The 15,014-nt window shown below is 45.4% G+C and overlaps 1 protein-coding gene across 3 annotated transcripts in view; it reads left to right on the top strand.

Moving 5' to 3' along the window:
- The window catches only part of DYNC1LI1 (dynein cytoplasmic 1 light intermediate chain 1), a 56,779-nt gene that overhangs the window by 8,512 nt on the left and 33,253 nt on the right, over positions 1-15,014 (top strand). The window contains exons 1-3 of one of the 3 annotated variants that reach the window (XM_039525201.1): positions 6,178-6,245; positions 7,166-7,262; positions 10,213-10,329. In XM_039525201.1, the coding sequence (XP_039381135.1) occupies positions 6,192-6,245; positions 7,166-7,262; positions 10,213-10,329 (268 nt within the window). In that variant the 5' untranslated portion in view covers positions 6,178-6,191. Of the gene's footprint in view, positions 1-6,177; positions 6,246-7,015; positions 7,263-10,212; positions 10,330-15,014 lie in introns of those variants that run through there. The other 2 variants (XM_039525199.1, XM_039525200.1) reach the window with 2 other exon arrangements.

The raw sequence follows: 15,014 nt of genomic DNA, 5'->3' as shown, positions 1-15,014 counted from the left end.
TACTCTAATTCAAGACAAAATTATTGGAGTGCTCCAGTAAAAATAAAACACCAGTTCATGCTGAAGCTTAACATTGTAGAGGTGACTTTAAGGTTTCAGGAATAGGGTATAGCTTTTGTACAGTGCTTGCTTATCTCCTTTATGGTATAAAATAAAATCTTGTCTGTAGAAAGGACATTCTGAAATCTTGTCTGTGCAAGAGAAAAATGGCTGAACTTTAGCCACTTCCATCAAAAGTATCTCTCTACTGGTGGTAGAGATGTATAAATGCTAGTATTGTAGACTGCTCAAGTGTTCAGAGACTGTTTTCATGACATAGGCTTTGGCTACACTTGCATTTCAAAGCTGCGCGGGCAGCGCTAGCGCCAGTGTAATCAGCCAGCGCGCGCCAGCGCTGCTCCAGCGCAGTGTCCCCCCTCCACTCCCCTGGGGGGGGGACAGCGCGCGCCGGCTGGCGCGCTGGCGACTGGCTGGCGCTGGGGCACACTGGCGCTTGCAGCGCTTGCAATTTGCAGTTTTCACACCTGCAGTTTTGCTGCTGCTGCTGCAGCTGCATGTAATTGCCAGTAGTAAATATCTAAACTACAGGTCATTCTGTTGCTAGTACAGTTGGAGCTGCAGTGGTAAAGAAAAATGTTTATGAATTTTCCTAGTGCTGACAACATCTAATAGACTTCACTACTAGTATGGCATTAAAGCAAACAAAAAATAGCATACAAAAACAGTAGCTGATTGTCCCTAAAACTAGTAAAACTAAATGACTTCTTTAAAATAATTATCATGAAGCCTCCTGTGCCACCACCTTGTCTGATAGACAAGTGAAGCTACCTTCTCACAGAAGGCAACATGACAAAATGAGTCATTCAAATCTTGGCAAAATTATAGCAACTTCAGCGGCATATGTGCTTTCATAGCAGCTTGTAATAGAAAGTCTTGCCATTTGTTCATGAGTGACAAATTTAGGAAGCCCAGCTGAAAATTTGCAACAAAGAATGTAGCCATGGGTACTCCAGTCCCAAATGGTGAGGGAAGCTTGAACTCTTTCTGTGGCAGACAAAAATTTTAATTAGAACTAGCTGCTATACAACAAAATAGAGATCCTCACCGGGGGTGGGAATCAGACTTCTTAAGTTGTGAAATCTGATTTATCTGCATTTTTGGAGAAATGGCTCTGCTTTTTGCTAAATTTAGAAGCAGTGGAATATCAGCTATATTTTGGCTTTTGCACTAGCAAAACTGAAAGATGTAACTTCACTTTAGTTGTAATTTAGTTATAATTGCCTGTTCTTACTTGTCTAAAATTTCTCAATTTTTCCTTTTGGTCTTAAAGTTTTTCATCTTGAAATGTTAATTAGATAAGCAGGACTTTCATAAAATGGAAAAATTCTTAAATCTCTTTTGGCACAAAACTAAACCCAAAACCAAACTTCAAAATTATAAACTTCACATGACTGGACTCACTGGGGAATGTAATTCGGGGTAAGTTTGAATTCTTTGTAGCTAAGGCCTTATCTACACTACAGAGGTAAGTCGACCGAAGTTACGCAGCTCCAGCTACATAGCTTAGGTCGACTTACTGCAGCGTCTACACTGCGCTGCGTCGATGAGAGACTTACCTTACACTTCTCATTCTGGTAGAGTACTGGAGTCAACAGGAGAGTGATCTGAGGTCGATTTAGTGGGTCTAGTGAAGACCCACTAAATCAATCCCTGGTGCATTGACTGCAGCAGCATTGATCCCTAGGAAGTTTAGATGTGTCCTAAGATAAGTGACTAAAATGCACTGTCTCACTATTCTGTGGTGTTATAAATGTAGCCATGAAATCCTGTGTAAAAGAACATTTATCAATCCCTGGTGTATGAGAACTTTTCATTATGATACATAATGGCAAAATGACTATCAAAAAAAAAATCTTCACATGCAGTCAATGCACAAAAGTTTGTGAGTGTTAACTATAGGTGGGAAGCCTGAAGAGTCTGTTATTACATTAAGACAATTTGGGACAAAAGAAGTCTGGTCCAGGGTGCGCGCTCTCTCTCTCTCTCTAATATTTATATTTTTAGGACCCATTTTTCATTTTAACTTCTAGACCAGTTAACAGTTATTTGTAAATTCTCAGAATTCATTTTGTACTCTCAAGTAAGTGCTTCTAATTTTGAGGACATACATATAGAAGATGGTGTAAAAAAGTGGCTAATTCCTGCTTTATGTGCAAAAGTCAATATAACGTTAACTATGGAACTTCAAGTGGCACTTCCATAATACTGATTCTTATAATATCCCTGAGATGGGGAAACTAATTATTGAGAATAATCACTGGCAGCATTTGAACCAATTGTATACGTAGGTTCATGCTGCAAGGCTCATTGGACCTCCAGGCTTCTTTGGGATGCATAGCTAGTGTGAGGGAACAGAGAGAACATCACCTTTTTGGGCATTATTCTAATTGATTTTCATTGTAGATATGCCCAAACACTTAAATCTTGGGCATAGTGTTAGGAAACACTGAAATAATTTTATATATTGTCTGGAAGTGGGTAGGAAGGAAGGTGTCACAACAGTAACCTGTTTTAAAGCTGTGTTCTAGGTCTTTCAGGGGACCAAGTTTCCCCTGGCTTTATAAAATAAGGATATAAAAAACAAATGTGACCCCATTAGATTGTCTTACCTGAGTAGTGTTCCATGCTGTCATACTGATATCCACGGTGCTTTGTTTGAAATAGTGTTCTTTTGTTTTTGTGAGTAGACAACAAGTTGGCTATTAAACATATACCTCATTCTAGCACGGAGTAGACAAACTACGGCCCACGGGCCACATCTGGCCTGACAGCTGACTTAATCCGGCTCCCGCTGGGGAGTGGGTGTGACATTCCTATCTGATGTTATCTGGATCTACTAGGTCCCTCCAATCCTTGACTCTGGGAGCCAGCCTTACCCTGCTCTGCTGTGAAAACCCCCACTCCTGGGCTGTTCACGCACAGCCTCTGGCATGTAAGCTGCTCCTTGGATTCTGCAACTGAATGAAACTGGCCAATATCTCCAGTCCCAGACACAACCCTAGGAACCTCCATCTTGCAGCATCCAGTGGGCATAACTGGATGCTGCTGCAAGCTTATATGCGTTTGTCAGTTTAACAAAGAAATTGATATGTATCAGGCTTGTTATCCCAAGGGGAGCCTCTGACATACTGCAAACCAAACACTGCTTCAGGTAGAATAAAAAACCAAATGTATTAACTATAAAGATATATTTTAAGTGATTACAAGTCAAAGCATAACAAGTCAGATTTGGTCAAATTAAATAAAAGCAAAACACATTCTAAGATGATCTTAACACTTTCAGTGCCCTTACAAACATAGATGCTTTTCACCACAGGCTGGCTGGTTGCCCTTCAGCTAGGTCTCTCCCCTTTGATCAGCGCTTCAGTTGCTTGGTGTGGTGTCTGTAGATTTTGGTGGAGGAAAGATCGAGAGAGCGTGGCAAATGTCTCTCCCTTGTATCATGTCCTTTCTTCCCTCTTGGCTTTGCACCCCGCATTTCCTTCAGAGTCAGGTGAGCATTACCGTATCACAGTTTCAAACTGACCAAAGGAAGGGGGGTGACTCCCTCCAGAATCTAACAGATTCTTTGTTGCTGCCTAGGCCAGTGTCCTTTGGTCTTGTGAGGCTGGGCTGGGTTTGTCCCATGCCTGCCCTGCTGAGCTGTGAACTGCCTCTCTGTTCTTGGAGAGTTTTTTCCTGGGCTTATTTTAAGCCATGATGAGGCTGAAAATGTATCCTAACTACATACATGAAATTATAACCTTTAACAGTTACTATAACATCATTATAACAACCGTACTCAGTGCATCATGAGCCTTCTGAAGACACCTGACATGACAAATTTTGCATTGGATACCACGCAGTCATTTTACAAGGATGAACATGGGGGTGCTGGGTGTTCCTCTGAGGTACAGAGTGTCACAGCGGGCTCTGGGGCTTGCCCCCGCTCCTGCACTCCAGCTGGGCAGCGGGGTTGGTGGCTGCTCAGTGCAGCTTCCAGAAGCAGCGGCATGTCCCCCCTCCGGCTCCTACGTTTAGGGGTTGCCAGGGGGCTCCATGCACTGCCCAAGCCCCACCCCCACAGCTCCCATTGACTGGGAACTGTGGCCAGTGGGAGGTGCAGGGGCGGCACCTGCCGATGGAGCAGTGCAGAGAGTCACCTGGCCACACCTCCACATAGGAGCCAGAGGAGGGACATAACGCTGTTTCTGGTAGCTGCCCGAGGTAAGCGCTGCCCAGAGCCTGCACCCCTGCCCCCCTCCCGCACCCCTGCCCCAGCCCTGATCCCACTCCTGCCCTCCAAATTCCTTGGTAACAGCCTGGAGCGCCCTCCTCCACCCCAAATCCCTCATCCCCAGTCACACCCCAGAGCCTGCACCTCCAGCCAGAGCCCTCTCACACACTCCCTATACCCCACTCCCCTGCCCCAGTCCAGAGCCCCCTCCTGCACCCTGAATTCCTCGTTTCTGGCCCCACTCCAGAGCCTGCACCCCCAGCCAGAGCCCTCACCCCCTCCTGGATCCCAACTTCAATTTTGTGAGCATTCGTGGCCCGCCATACAATTTCCATACCCAGATGTGGCCCTCGGGCCAGAAAGTTTGCCCACCTCTGTTCTAGCAGGATATGAAATGCCAACCATAGCTCCAAAAGCTGTCTTTGCTGTTTCAGTGACATGCAAGTGACTGACCTGTGTGTGAAATACTTAATCATTTTCTAGATACTAACTTTTATATAAATCTTTCCAAATTTCAGTTAAATGTACAGGTAACCAAAATATGCTATACCTTCTAGTGCAGGGGTGGCCAACCTGTAGCTCCAGAGCCACATGCAGCTCTTCTGAAGTTAATATGTGGCTCCTTGTATAGGCACCGATTCTGGGGCTGGAGCTACAGGTGCCAACTTTCCAATGTGCCAGGGGGTGTTCACTGCTCAACCTCTGGCTCTGCCTCAGGCCCTGTCCCCACTCCACCCCTTCCCGCCTACTTCCCTGAGCCTGCCATGCCGTCGCTCTTTCTTCCTCCCCCCCTCTCCCCCCGAGCCTCCTGCATGCCATGAAACTGCTGATTGGGAGGCGCTGGAAGGGGGGGGCAGTGTGGAGCTGATGGGGGAGGCTGCTGACATATTACTGTGGGTCTTTGGCAATGTACACTGGTAAATTCTGGCTCCTCCTCAGGCTCAGGTTGGCATAGTACTGTTCTAGTGCATAGTATATTAAACATTACATAGCATAGACTGTATAAAAGAAAATCCACGGGTAGTGAGATAGGGCAATGACAATGTAAACATTACATTAATTGACAAGATAATAAAATTGCACATTAATAAAAGGGCTAATGTTCACAGGCTGAAAGTAGTGAGATTCAGTTTGTATTAAAAGGGAAAAATAGATAAGAGAATATCTCAGTGTGAGTACAAATCAGATTCTGAAGACATTCGATAAAGCAGGAATCAGTCATATAAAAATCTTTTCTCATCCTCAATAAGGGGAAAGTAAGATTTTTCTATTGTATATTCTGAGAGGAGGAGTTTGAGACCTTCCAAGCATATCCAGCACATCTGTGTCATCTACTTCAGAACTTGGAAACTTCGCACATGGTGAATACAGTAACCACCTCTTTTCATCCACAGAAACTTTCCTTATGTTTTTTTCTGTTGAACCAAACATGAAAATCATGGCTGGATTGGTTCGTTTTGATGAAAGCACAGACTGTTGCATTTCAGGATTGAGGGAGGGAATAAGTTTCTCCTTTTATTACCTGTGAAACAATGCCTATGGCTAGTATTTCCTCACACTTTCCATTATAATCCCCTGTTTTCATTTGCTTATAATTTTGCCAAACTTTAACCACTCTGGATTAATTTTTCCGTATCTGTTCTCTTTCTGGATGATGAGGCAAGGGTAGGTAGTGCTTCCAATGTTAATTTTTCTGATTGTTTTTAAACAGCTCTTGCACCTTTGGTTTTGAGCATGACTTGAAATTTGTCAGAGGAACAGTCCTGGGGTCAGAGAAATGCCTTTTGTGCTCTCCATGGAAAAATAGATGGATTTATCAGAATTATTATCCTTTCAAAATCTTCTTGTGCACATGCAACAGATTAATTTTTCTACTCTTCCTTTATTTTCAGACCATTTCAGCTGTACTGTGTGCATGCTCCCAGACCTTATGAGCTGCCTGCCTGCTGGCTTGCTCTTTCCCATCAAAGTATCCTTTAGCCTGCAGGAGGATACTCTCTGGGCTGGGATCCAGAAAATCATAAGCGTTATGCTGCAATCTAGTTTCATGATCACATACATTGTTTTCTGGGATCACTGATTCATTCAGTACACAAGATAATGAATATGCTCCCTCAATTGCTGAACACTATCTCCATTACTTGCTAGTATACCTCTACCTCGATATAACGCTGTCCTTGGGAGCCAAAAAATCTTACCGTGTTATAGGTGAAACTGTGTTATATTGAACATGCTTTGATCCACCACAGTGCACAAACCCTCCCCCCCGAGCACTGCTTTACCGCGTTATATCCAATTTTGTGTTATATCGGGTGTCATTATATCGAGGTAGCGGTGTACTGCATCAGACGTACATTCCAGAATTAGGTTTTTGCCTCCAGGACAGACTTCAGGAAGTTTGTCCTACAATGATAGTGGAATAGTTTTAGCAAGTCCCAACTGAACCCTGTCATCATGCTATACTAAATACACCAATCTAGTAAGTTCAGCTCACAATTGTTACCATAGAGGCAACTCTGTAGTACAGTGGTTTTCAACTTCTTCCATACTACAGCCACCTCCCATTTCCCAGTATGGGAGGTGTGGGTTGGTTGCAACCTTGAGGTGGAGAACTCATTCCACCTAACTCTCCTTTGTGGGGAGATTGAACAAGTACCAGGTCCAGTGCTGTAACAAGGGCGAGGCGAGTGAGGCACTTGTCTCGGGCACCTAAAGCTGAGGGGTGCAGAAAGGCCCCAGAGTGTCCCTGCCAGAATGAAAGCTGCTGCTGCCTTGGCAACAGGATGCCAGCAGGCAGCCGAGCAGCCCGCTGAGGCAGCTGCTGCATATCAGGAGGGGGAGAGGAGGGGCGCACACACACACATGCTTCTCAGCCCTCCCCTCCCCCAGCACCCACCTGGAGGAGATGCCGAGGAGGCTTCCGGTGGGAGACAGGATCATCTGCAGCCAGTGGATCTCACTCACCTGAGCAGCTTCTGGGGCTTTGGTGAGTGTTTGACCCTGTGATCTGCCCCCCTAACCTCCTCCCCTGCCACCACTCCTGCAGACTAGGCAAGGGGCAGCCCCATCCCCCACCCCCAGTGAGGCTACAGTGAGGGGCAGCTGGGGAGGAAGGAAGCCACATGTAATTGCAGTCCCCTCCCCCTCAGAGCCCTCCCCACCCTCCAGCCCCCAAACTCTGTCCCAAAGCCTGCCTCCAGCCCTCCGCACTCCTGCCCAGAGCTTGCACCCCTCCACCCATCCTGCACCCCCACCCCGTGCCCCAGCCCAGAGCCTGCACCCAGCCCTCCATACTCCCTCCCAGAGCCTGCACCCCTCCACCTATCCTGCACCCTCACCCTGTGGCCCAGCCCGGAGCCTGCACCCCAGACTCCCTCCCAGAGCCTGCACCCCACCTTGTTCCCCAGCTTAGAGCCTGCACCCAGCACCCAAACTCTATCCCAGAGCCTGCACCCCAGACTCCATCCCAGAGCCCAACCTCTCAACCATCCTACACCCCAATCCCCTGCCCCAACCCAGGGCCTGCATCCCAGACCATCTTCCCCCAACCCAAACTCCCTCGCAGAGCCTTAGGCAGGTGTGGGGCAGAGTTCGGGGGTGTGGTGGGGGGAGCTCTGAGCATTCTGGGCACCACCAAAATGTCTACAAACCTGCTGTCCCTGATACTTGGAGGGGGGGTGAGGTGGCGAATCGGTGGATCCATTTTCAGTATTTTAATTTTTGGTACTGCATTGATTGACTGCTGCGTGCATTAATATAGTGACCCCCTGGGTCTTTGAATGAGGTTTTATACTTGGGGGTGGAGGGGTGAGGAGGTGAGCGTCAAGTCAGTGGCTAGAGGGGGGCAAATCTCCCAGGTTCAAAATCTGTGTCTGTTGGTCCTTTTTGCTGCTTTTCTCTGGGCTGCAAAGAGGGGGTTACCAAAGGAAGGTGCTTGCTTGTAACCCCCTAGGCCATTAGTATGTCTGCTCTTCTCTAGTCAGACCACTTGACAAGTTTGATTGTCCTTGGTCTGGCTCCCAGTCCCTCTCCAAGGGTTGCAGCTGTCTGGAGGTGCCTGCCTTCCACACCTTCCTCATTCACACCTCATTCATTCAACAGGGCAATTGATTACAAAGTGGGGGCAGATCTTATTCTACTTCTAGCAAAAAGACATTTTTCTTTTACCTTAATTATGATACCTTATACAAAAATGCATAATGCAGAGATTTATCTACAACTGCATTGATTGACTGCTGTGTGCAGTAATATAGTGACCCCTGGGTCTTTGAAAAAGGCTTTATACTTGGGGGCGAGCAGGTGGGCAAGTGGCGGGTGGGCAAAGAGGCGAGCAGTGAGCCAGCAGGGGTTCTAGGGGTGGGCATGGGGGTTTCTGGCAGGGGAGGGAGAAGGTGAAAAGAAGCGAGTGGTGGGTGAGGGACTTGACTAGGAGGGACGCAGCAAGCCAGCAGGGAGCTAGGGGGTGAAGAGGGGTGTGATGGTGGGGCCGAGCAGGGAGGGGGTGGGTCCTGTTTTACTGCTGTGATCTGGTCACCCTATCGGTGCCGTTTCTCCCCCTCCCCTTTCCTTTTCGGCCCACAGCTGTTTTGGCAAGGTGCCACTGGGGAAGGAGGGTTTGTTTCCGCGGGGTGGGTGGCACTGGGTGTGTGTTTCAGGGGTGGGGGGGGGTGCAATTTTATATTCTTGCCTCGGGCTCAAAAATAGCTAGTTACGGCTCTGACCAGGTCCTAGCATGCCTTTGCTGCAGCAAAATGATGACTTCCATGGCAAAAAGGCCAAATTCTCTGTCATGTTGGAAAAAATGCCATGGTCTCTTGGCTACAGAATTGAAGAGTTCACAGGGCCTTTGCTGAAATGGATGGGATAGTTAGCACTTCTTTAGAGCTGTTTCAGACTGCATGTGTATTTAGATAAAAGCAGCAAAGAGTTCTGTGGCACCTTATAGACTAACAGACTATTGGAGCATGAGCTTTTGTGGGTGAGTACCCACTTCTACATGCATCCAGCGAAGTGGGTATTCACCCACGAAAGCTCATGCTCCAATACGTCTGTTAGTCTATAAGGTGCCACAGGACTCTTTGCTGCTTTTACAGATCCAGACTAACACAGCTACCCCTCTGATACTTGTATTTAGATAGGCATCACTTAGTTTGTTTTTGATGTGATATCTGCAACCATAAGGGCTAGAAATTCTTTTTTAAAGAGAAAAGAAGGAAACTGTGACACCCCTCTTCACACACATCACCTTTTAATCTGCCCTTGTAATTATTGCTTACCACCCTGATGGAGGGCTGACTTGAAGTCTGTGGTAGTGGCAACCAGGGAACTACTTTTGGGAAAGTTAATTTGCTGCAGAAAAACGTTGTTCATTTCTTCCTTTCCCAGTCCTCATCTGAAGACATTTCATTTAACTGCTTTTAAAAAGATTGTACAAAACATTAAGATTTAGACTACTGCACTTTGCAGTTGACTTTATAGTATTTGTAAGATATTTGAATAATATACTTACTGTCTGTTATCGTGTTCATATTGGAAAAATAATACTGTGCATTCTCATGGATTGAATTGAAATCTAGGCTTTTGTGGACTTAAACCATATTGAATGTCAAAATTTAACTTAAATAATTAGTGATTGTGCAATACTCTGAAAATGTTAATTAAGCTAGGAAATAAGAGGAACATTAAAAATACTACAGTAGAAAAACTACAGTGGTAAATATATTAATATTATAAATAGATATGATTCATATTTGTTATGTTGAGGCTGATGCATATGTTTGGAATAAATCGAACACCCATGTTTTCAGATTGCATGAGCTTCTAGCTGAGTGGCTGCCATCGTTACCTGATATTTCACTTTGCCCCAAAAGAAGTTGTCAGTAGGTAACATTATTTACTCAAAGATTTGATCTATATTAACTTTTGTCTTTTTCTAGGGGAAGATGGTGCAGGAAAAACTAGCTTAATAGGCAAACTTCAAGGAATAGAGGAGTACAAGAAAGGAAGAGGAATGGAATACTTGTACTTAAATGTGCATGATGAAGATAGAGATGGTAAGTATCAGTTGTCTCTCCTCAGCAGTGAGAAGATTTTTAATTCTAAACTGTATGGCTTACAGGCTAATAATGGGATATGGAGTTTTTAATTTCCTAGGTCACTTGCTCAAATTTAGCCCAGGTCTTTAGTAACACTTAACTTAAAGTGGCAGTTTGGTTTATGCGAAATGTATGTCCAATTCCCAATAAACGGATAGCTGCATAACAGAAATCATGATAGGTGCCCTCTGTTTAGACTGTCAAGGACAGAATGGTGTTGTGTCTTTAGAATACTTATTATTTGTATTACTATAGCCCCTAGGAGCCCTGGTCAAAGACCAGGACCCCATTAAGCTAGGTGCTATACAAATAGACAACAAAAAGATGGTCTTTGCTCCAAAGAGCTTACAATATATGACGAGACAACAGACCAACAGGAATGTGTGAGGAAACAATGAGATAGTATTGGCCAGCATGATATAGAGTAGTCTCAGCACATCAGTAGCCTAGTTGTCCAGTATTTTGTAGACATCATAGCAGAAGATAGTTTTAAGGAGATATTTGATGTGGGAAACTGAGGTGGATTTGTGGATGTTTATGGGGAGCCCCTCCCAAGCATGAGGGGCAACCTGGAACAAAACAGGAAGGTACTTGTTTGGAATTTTCAAAAAAGTGGTTGATGTAGGTTGGCATCATGGGGATAGGAGGCAGGAAGTGACATTTCAGTAGTGAATGAGTGTAGGATGGGGATAGGATGTGAAGAGCCAAGAAAGTGACCACAAGTAGTTTGTGTTTAATGCATTAGTAGAGGGAGCAAGTGGAGGGATGGAAAGGAATGACATGGTCAAAACGATGGCCTAGGAAGATTATTTTTGCAGCAGCAGTCTGCATGGATGAGTGGAGAAAGATTGCATTTGTCAATTTCAGAGAGAAGGCTATTGCGGTAATTGAGGTGTGAGATGAGAGCCTGGATGGATAGAAAAGGCCATATCCCCCAGATGTTATGCAGAAAGAAATTGCAAAACTTAGGGGTAGCCTGGAAATGAGGATAGAGTGAGGTCCGAGTCGAAGATTACACCCAGGTTACAGTCCTGAGTAACAGGCAGGTGATGTCTACAGTTATTGAGAAAAGAGGGGTGTTTGTGTGTTGGGGGGATGAATAATAGTCTGTTTTAGCTATATAGAGTTTGAGCTCATAGCTAGACATCCCTGAGGAGCTGTAAGAAAGGCTGAGATTTTAGTTTGGACAGAAGGAGACGGGTCTGAAGTAGAGAAGTAGATCTGAGAGTCATCAGCATAGAGAGAATAGTTAAATTTGTGTTTGTGGATGCGATTACCCAGGGATAAGGTGTAGAGGAAGAAGAGACAGGGACCCAAGGTCAGAGCCTTGTGGAATCTCCCTAGAAATTTGAAGGAGGGTTGAGAAGGGTCCTCAAAGGACATACTGAAGGAGTGATTAGAGTGGTGGGAAGAGAACCAGAAGAGGACAGTCATGGAAGCCAGAGGACAAGATTTCAGAACCTGCATGGTTGGTAGCATCAAAGGTGGATTAGGGGTCAAGGAGGATAAGAATAGAGTCCTGGCTCTGAGCTTTGAGGAAGAGGTTTTTGTAGATTTTGGTGAGGACTGTTTCAATGCAAGAAGCAGGATTGGAGTGGGTCTAGGATGGAATTGTAGAGGAACTACCGACAGCAATTGTAGACCGTGTATTCAATGAATTTAGAGATGAAATGAAGATAGGGCAGTAATTAGAGAGACAAATGGGGTCAATGGTGGCTTTTTAAAGATAGGAGAGACTTACACATGCTTGTATTGTGAGGGGAAAGAGCCAGGGGCGATCAAGAGGTTAAGGTGGGGATGTGAGTTGTTATGAGGGGGTGGGATGGGGTCACTGAGGGAAGTGGATGGTTTAGAGGAGAGCAGACAAAAACTTGAGTCTGTGATGGAGGAGGAGCATTGTAGGAGGGGAAGGGAAGGTCACACATTTTGTTAACTTTCTCTTGGAAGAAATTGACGAGATCCTGTGCAGAGAGAGAATTAGAGGAGGGAGAGGTTTTGAGGAATAAGTCAAAGGTGGCAGAAAGGCAGCTGGGATTGTGGGCATGGATTCAATTAAGTTAAAGTAGATCTGTTTTATCTAGAAAGATGGCAGGAAGGAAGAGAAATTCGTAGTGGATAAAGTCAGACTGGTCCTGGGACTTCCTCCAGAGATGTTCTGCATAGCAGGAGCAGAGGAAGCAAATGTTGTGGGTGATCCAGAGGGGTTGGCAGGGCAGACCTTGCAATAGGAGAGGGGGGCAAAAGTTAAGGGTGGAAGCATGGAGAGAATAAACAACCATATTAATGGGGAAAAAAGTGAAGAGGGGGCTGGGAGCAGATGGAAAAGTCATCAACACTGATGGAATGGAGGTCACAGGCAGTGACAGGTTGAGGGAGTGGGGTGGCTGATGCACAGTGCTGAAAAAAGGTAGGAGATCAGATTGGAGAGGGGGAATTTGGTAACAAATAATAGAAAGCGGTCCTTGGTGAAGACAAAATCCAGTGAAATGTCATTTTTGATGAGTGGGAGCATTGAACCAGGGCTACAGTTTGAATGAAGAGGTAAGATCAAGGAAATGTGCAGTTAAAGGGCTGGGTTAGGTCGTCATCATGGAAGCTGAAGTCAGGTAGAATAAACAGATTTATTAACTACAAAGATAAAATGTAAGTGATTATAAGTCAAAGCATAACAAGTCAGATTTGGTCAAATTAAATAAAAGCAAAACTCATTCTAAGCTGATCTTAACACTTTCAATGCTCTTACAAACACTAGATGCTTCTCACCACAGACTGGCTGGTTGCCCTTCAGCCAGGCTCTCCCCTTTGATCAGTGCTTCAGTTGCTTGGTGTGGTGTCTGTAAATGTAGGTGGAAGAGAGAGAGAGAGCGTGGCAAATGTCTTTCCCTTTTATCATGTCATTTCTTCCCTCTTGGGTTTGCCCCCCCCGTTCAGAGTCAGGTGAGCATTATTTCATCGCAGTTCCAAACTGACCAAAGGAAGGGGGATGACTTCCTCCAGAGCAGTGGTCCCCAGCCTTTTCGGTGGAGCATCCGCCGAAATGCCGCAGAAATTCGGCGGATGCTCCACCACCGGCCAGGACGTGGGCACATTTAGATGCCCCTGTGGGCGCCATGGCGCCCGCGGGCACCGCGTTGGGGACCCCTGCTCCAGAATCTAACGGATTCTTTTGTTGCTGCCTAGGCCAGTGTCCTTTGTTCCTGTGAGGTTGGGCTGGGTTTGTCCAATGCCTGCCCTGCTGAGGTGTGAACTGCCTCTCTGTTCTTGGAGAGTTTTTTGCCTGGGCTTGCTTTAAGCCATGGGATACATTTTCAGCCTCATAACTACATACACGAAATTATAACCTATAACTTCACTGTAAAAATTACTAGAACATCACTATAATAACCATGCTCAGTGCATCATGAGCCTTCCGAAGACACCCAATATGACACATTTTGCATTGGATACCACACAATCATTTTACAAGGATTAACATGGGGGTGCTGGGTGTTCCCCCGAGGTACAGAGCATCATAGTCATAGATTACTGTGATCTTTCTAGATATCTCAAGATAAAAGATGGAGGAGGAGGATGGGTGTGAGATTAAGAATGGTGGTATGAGAGGCATGGTGGGGAGTGGAGTGGGTGGGGATGGAGTGGGCCAGGATTTGGGTAAATGTCACCAGAGGTCACAAGGTTGCAGATGTGGAACTTAGATTTGTGCTGGTGGGAGGAGTGGGGAGCTCAAGGTAGAGAGGAGGAAAGTAGGCAGAAGTGGTGGGGAACTGTAAAGGGATAAGGGTAACCACAAAAGTGGGGTTGAGTCACTGGGGAGGAGAGGAGGAAGATGGATGAGGCACAGTGGATAAGTGATGTGAAGTTTGCGCTTCTGACTACGCTGTATTTACCTGTTATGTGAATAAACAATACTCCATATCCAATGTTGTCAAATCAACACTCTTAATGAACACTAAAAACAAGATTTTAAAGGAAAACTGCCCTCATTTTACTGAACCTGACAACTGTAAATGTTCCAACACTTTTAAATGGCTCACTGGGGGGAAAAATGTGTAATTAAAAATGAATGTTTATATTAAACTTAAGAGCGTAAGTATTTTTGGGAGGGGATATTTTGTATTTCTTGCAGATGCAGGGGACTAGCTGTAAAGTATCCCTGTCCATTTCTCTTCTTTTCCCCCTGCAAAAAAATCAGGTTTCTGTTTCCTCTAATTCCACCTTTTTCAAGGCCTGGTACTGTTTCTGCCCTTTTGGGCCCATCATGCCATGGCACACCCTGTCCCTAGTACTTATGGGTATCATAGAGAAGGCTATGTCTACACTACAGCCGGGATCAACAGCCTAAGATCAATCCACTGGCAGTCGATTTAGTGGGTCTAGTCAAGACCCACCAAATCGACAGCAGATTGCTCTCCAGTTGACCCCTGTACTCACCTTACTCTTCTCGTAAGAGATAAAGTCGATGGGAGAGTTTCTCCCGTCGATACCCTGCGGTAACTCGACCTAAGGTACATTGACTCCAGCTATGGTATTCACATAGCTGGAGTTGCATAGCATAGGTCGACTTACTGTGGTAGTGTAGACATAGCCGAATGGAGAGAGGCAGAGACATTAGAGGGAGCCATATTGGATTGTGGCTGCTCAAA

Source organism: Mauremys reevesii, linkage group 2 (assembly GCF_016161935.1).
Source record: "Mauremys reevesii isolate NIE-2019 linkage group 2, ASM1616193v1, whole genome shotgun sequence".
In the NCBI taxonomy this organism is placed as follows: domain Eukaryota; kingdom Metazoa; phylum Chordata; order Testudines; family Geoemydidae; genus Mauremys; species Mauremys reevesii.
This window is presented reverse-complemented; position numbering and strand designations above follow the sequence as displayed.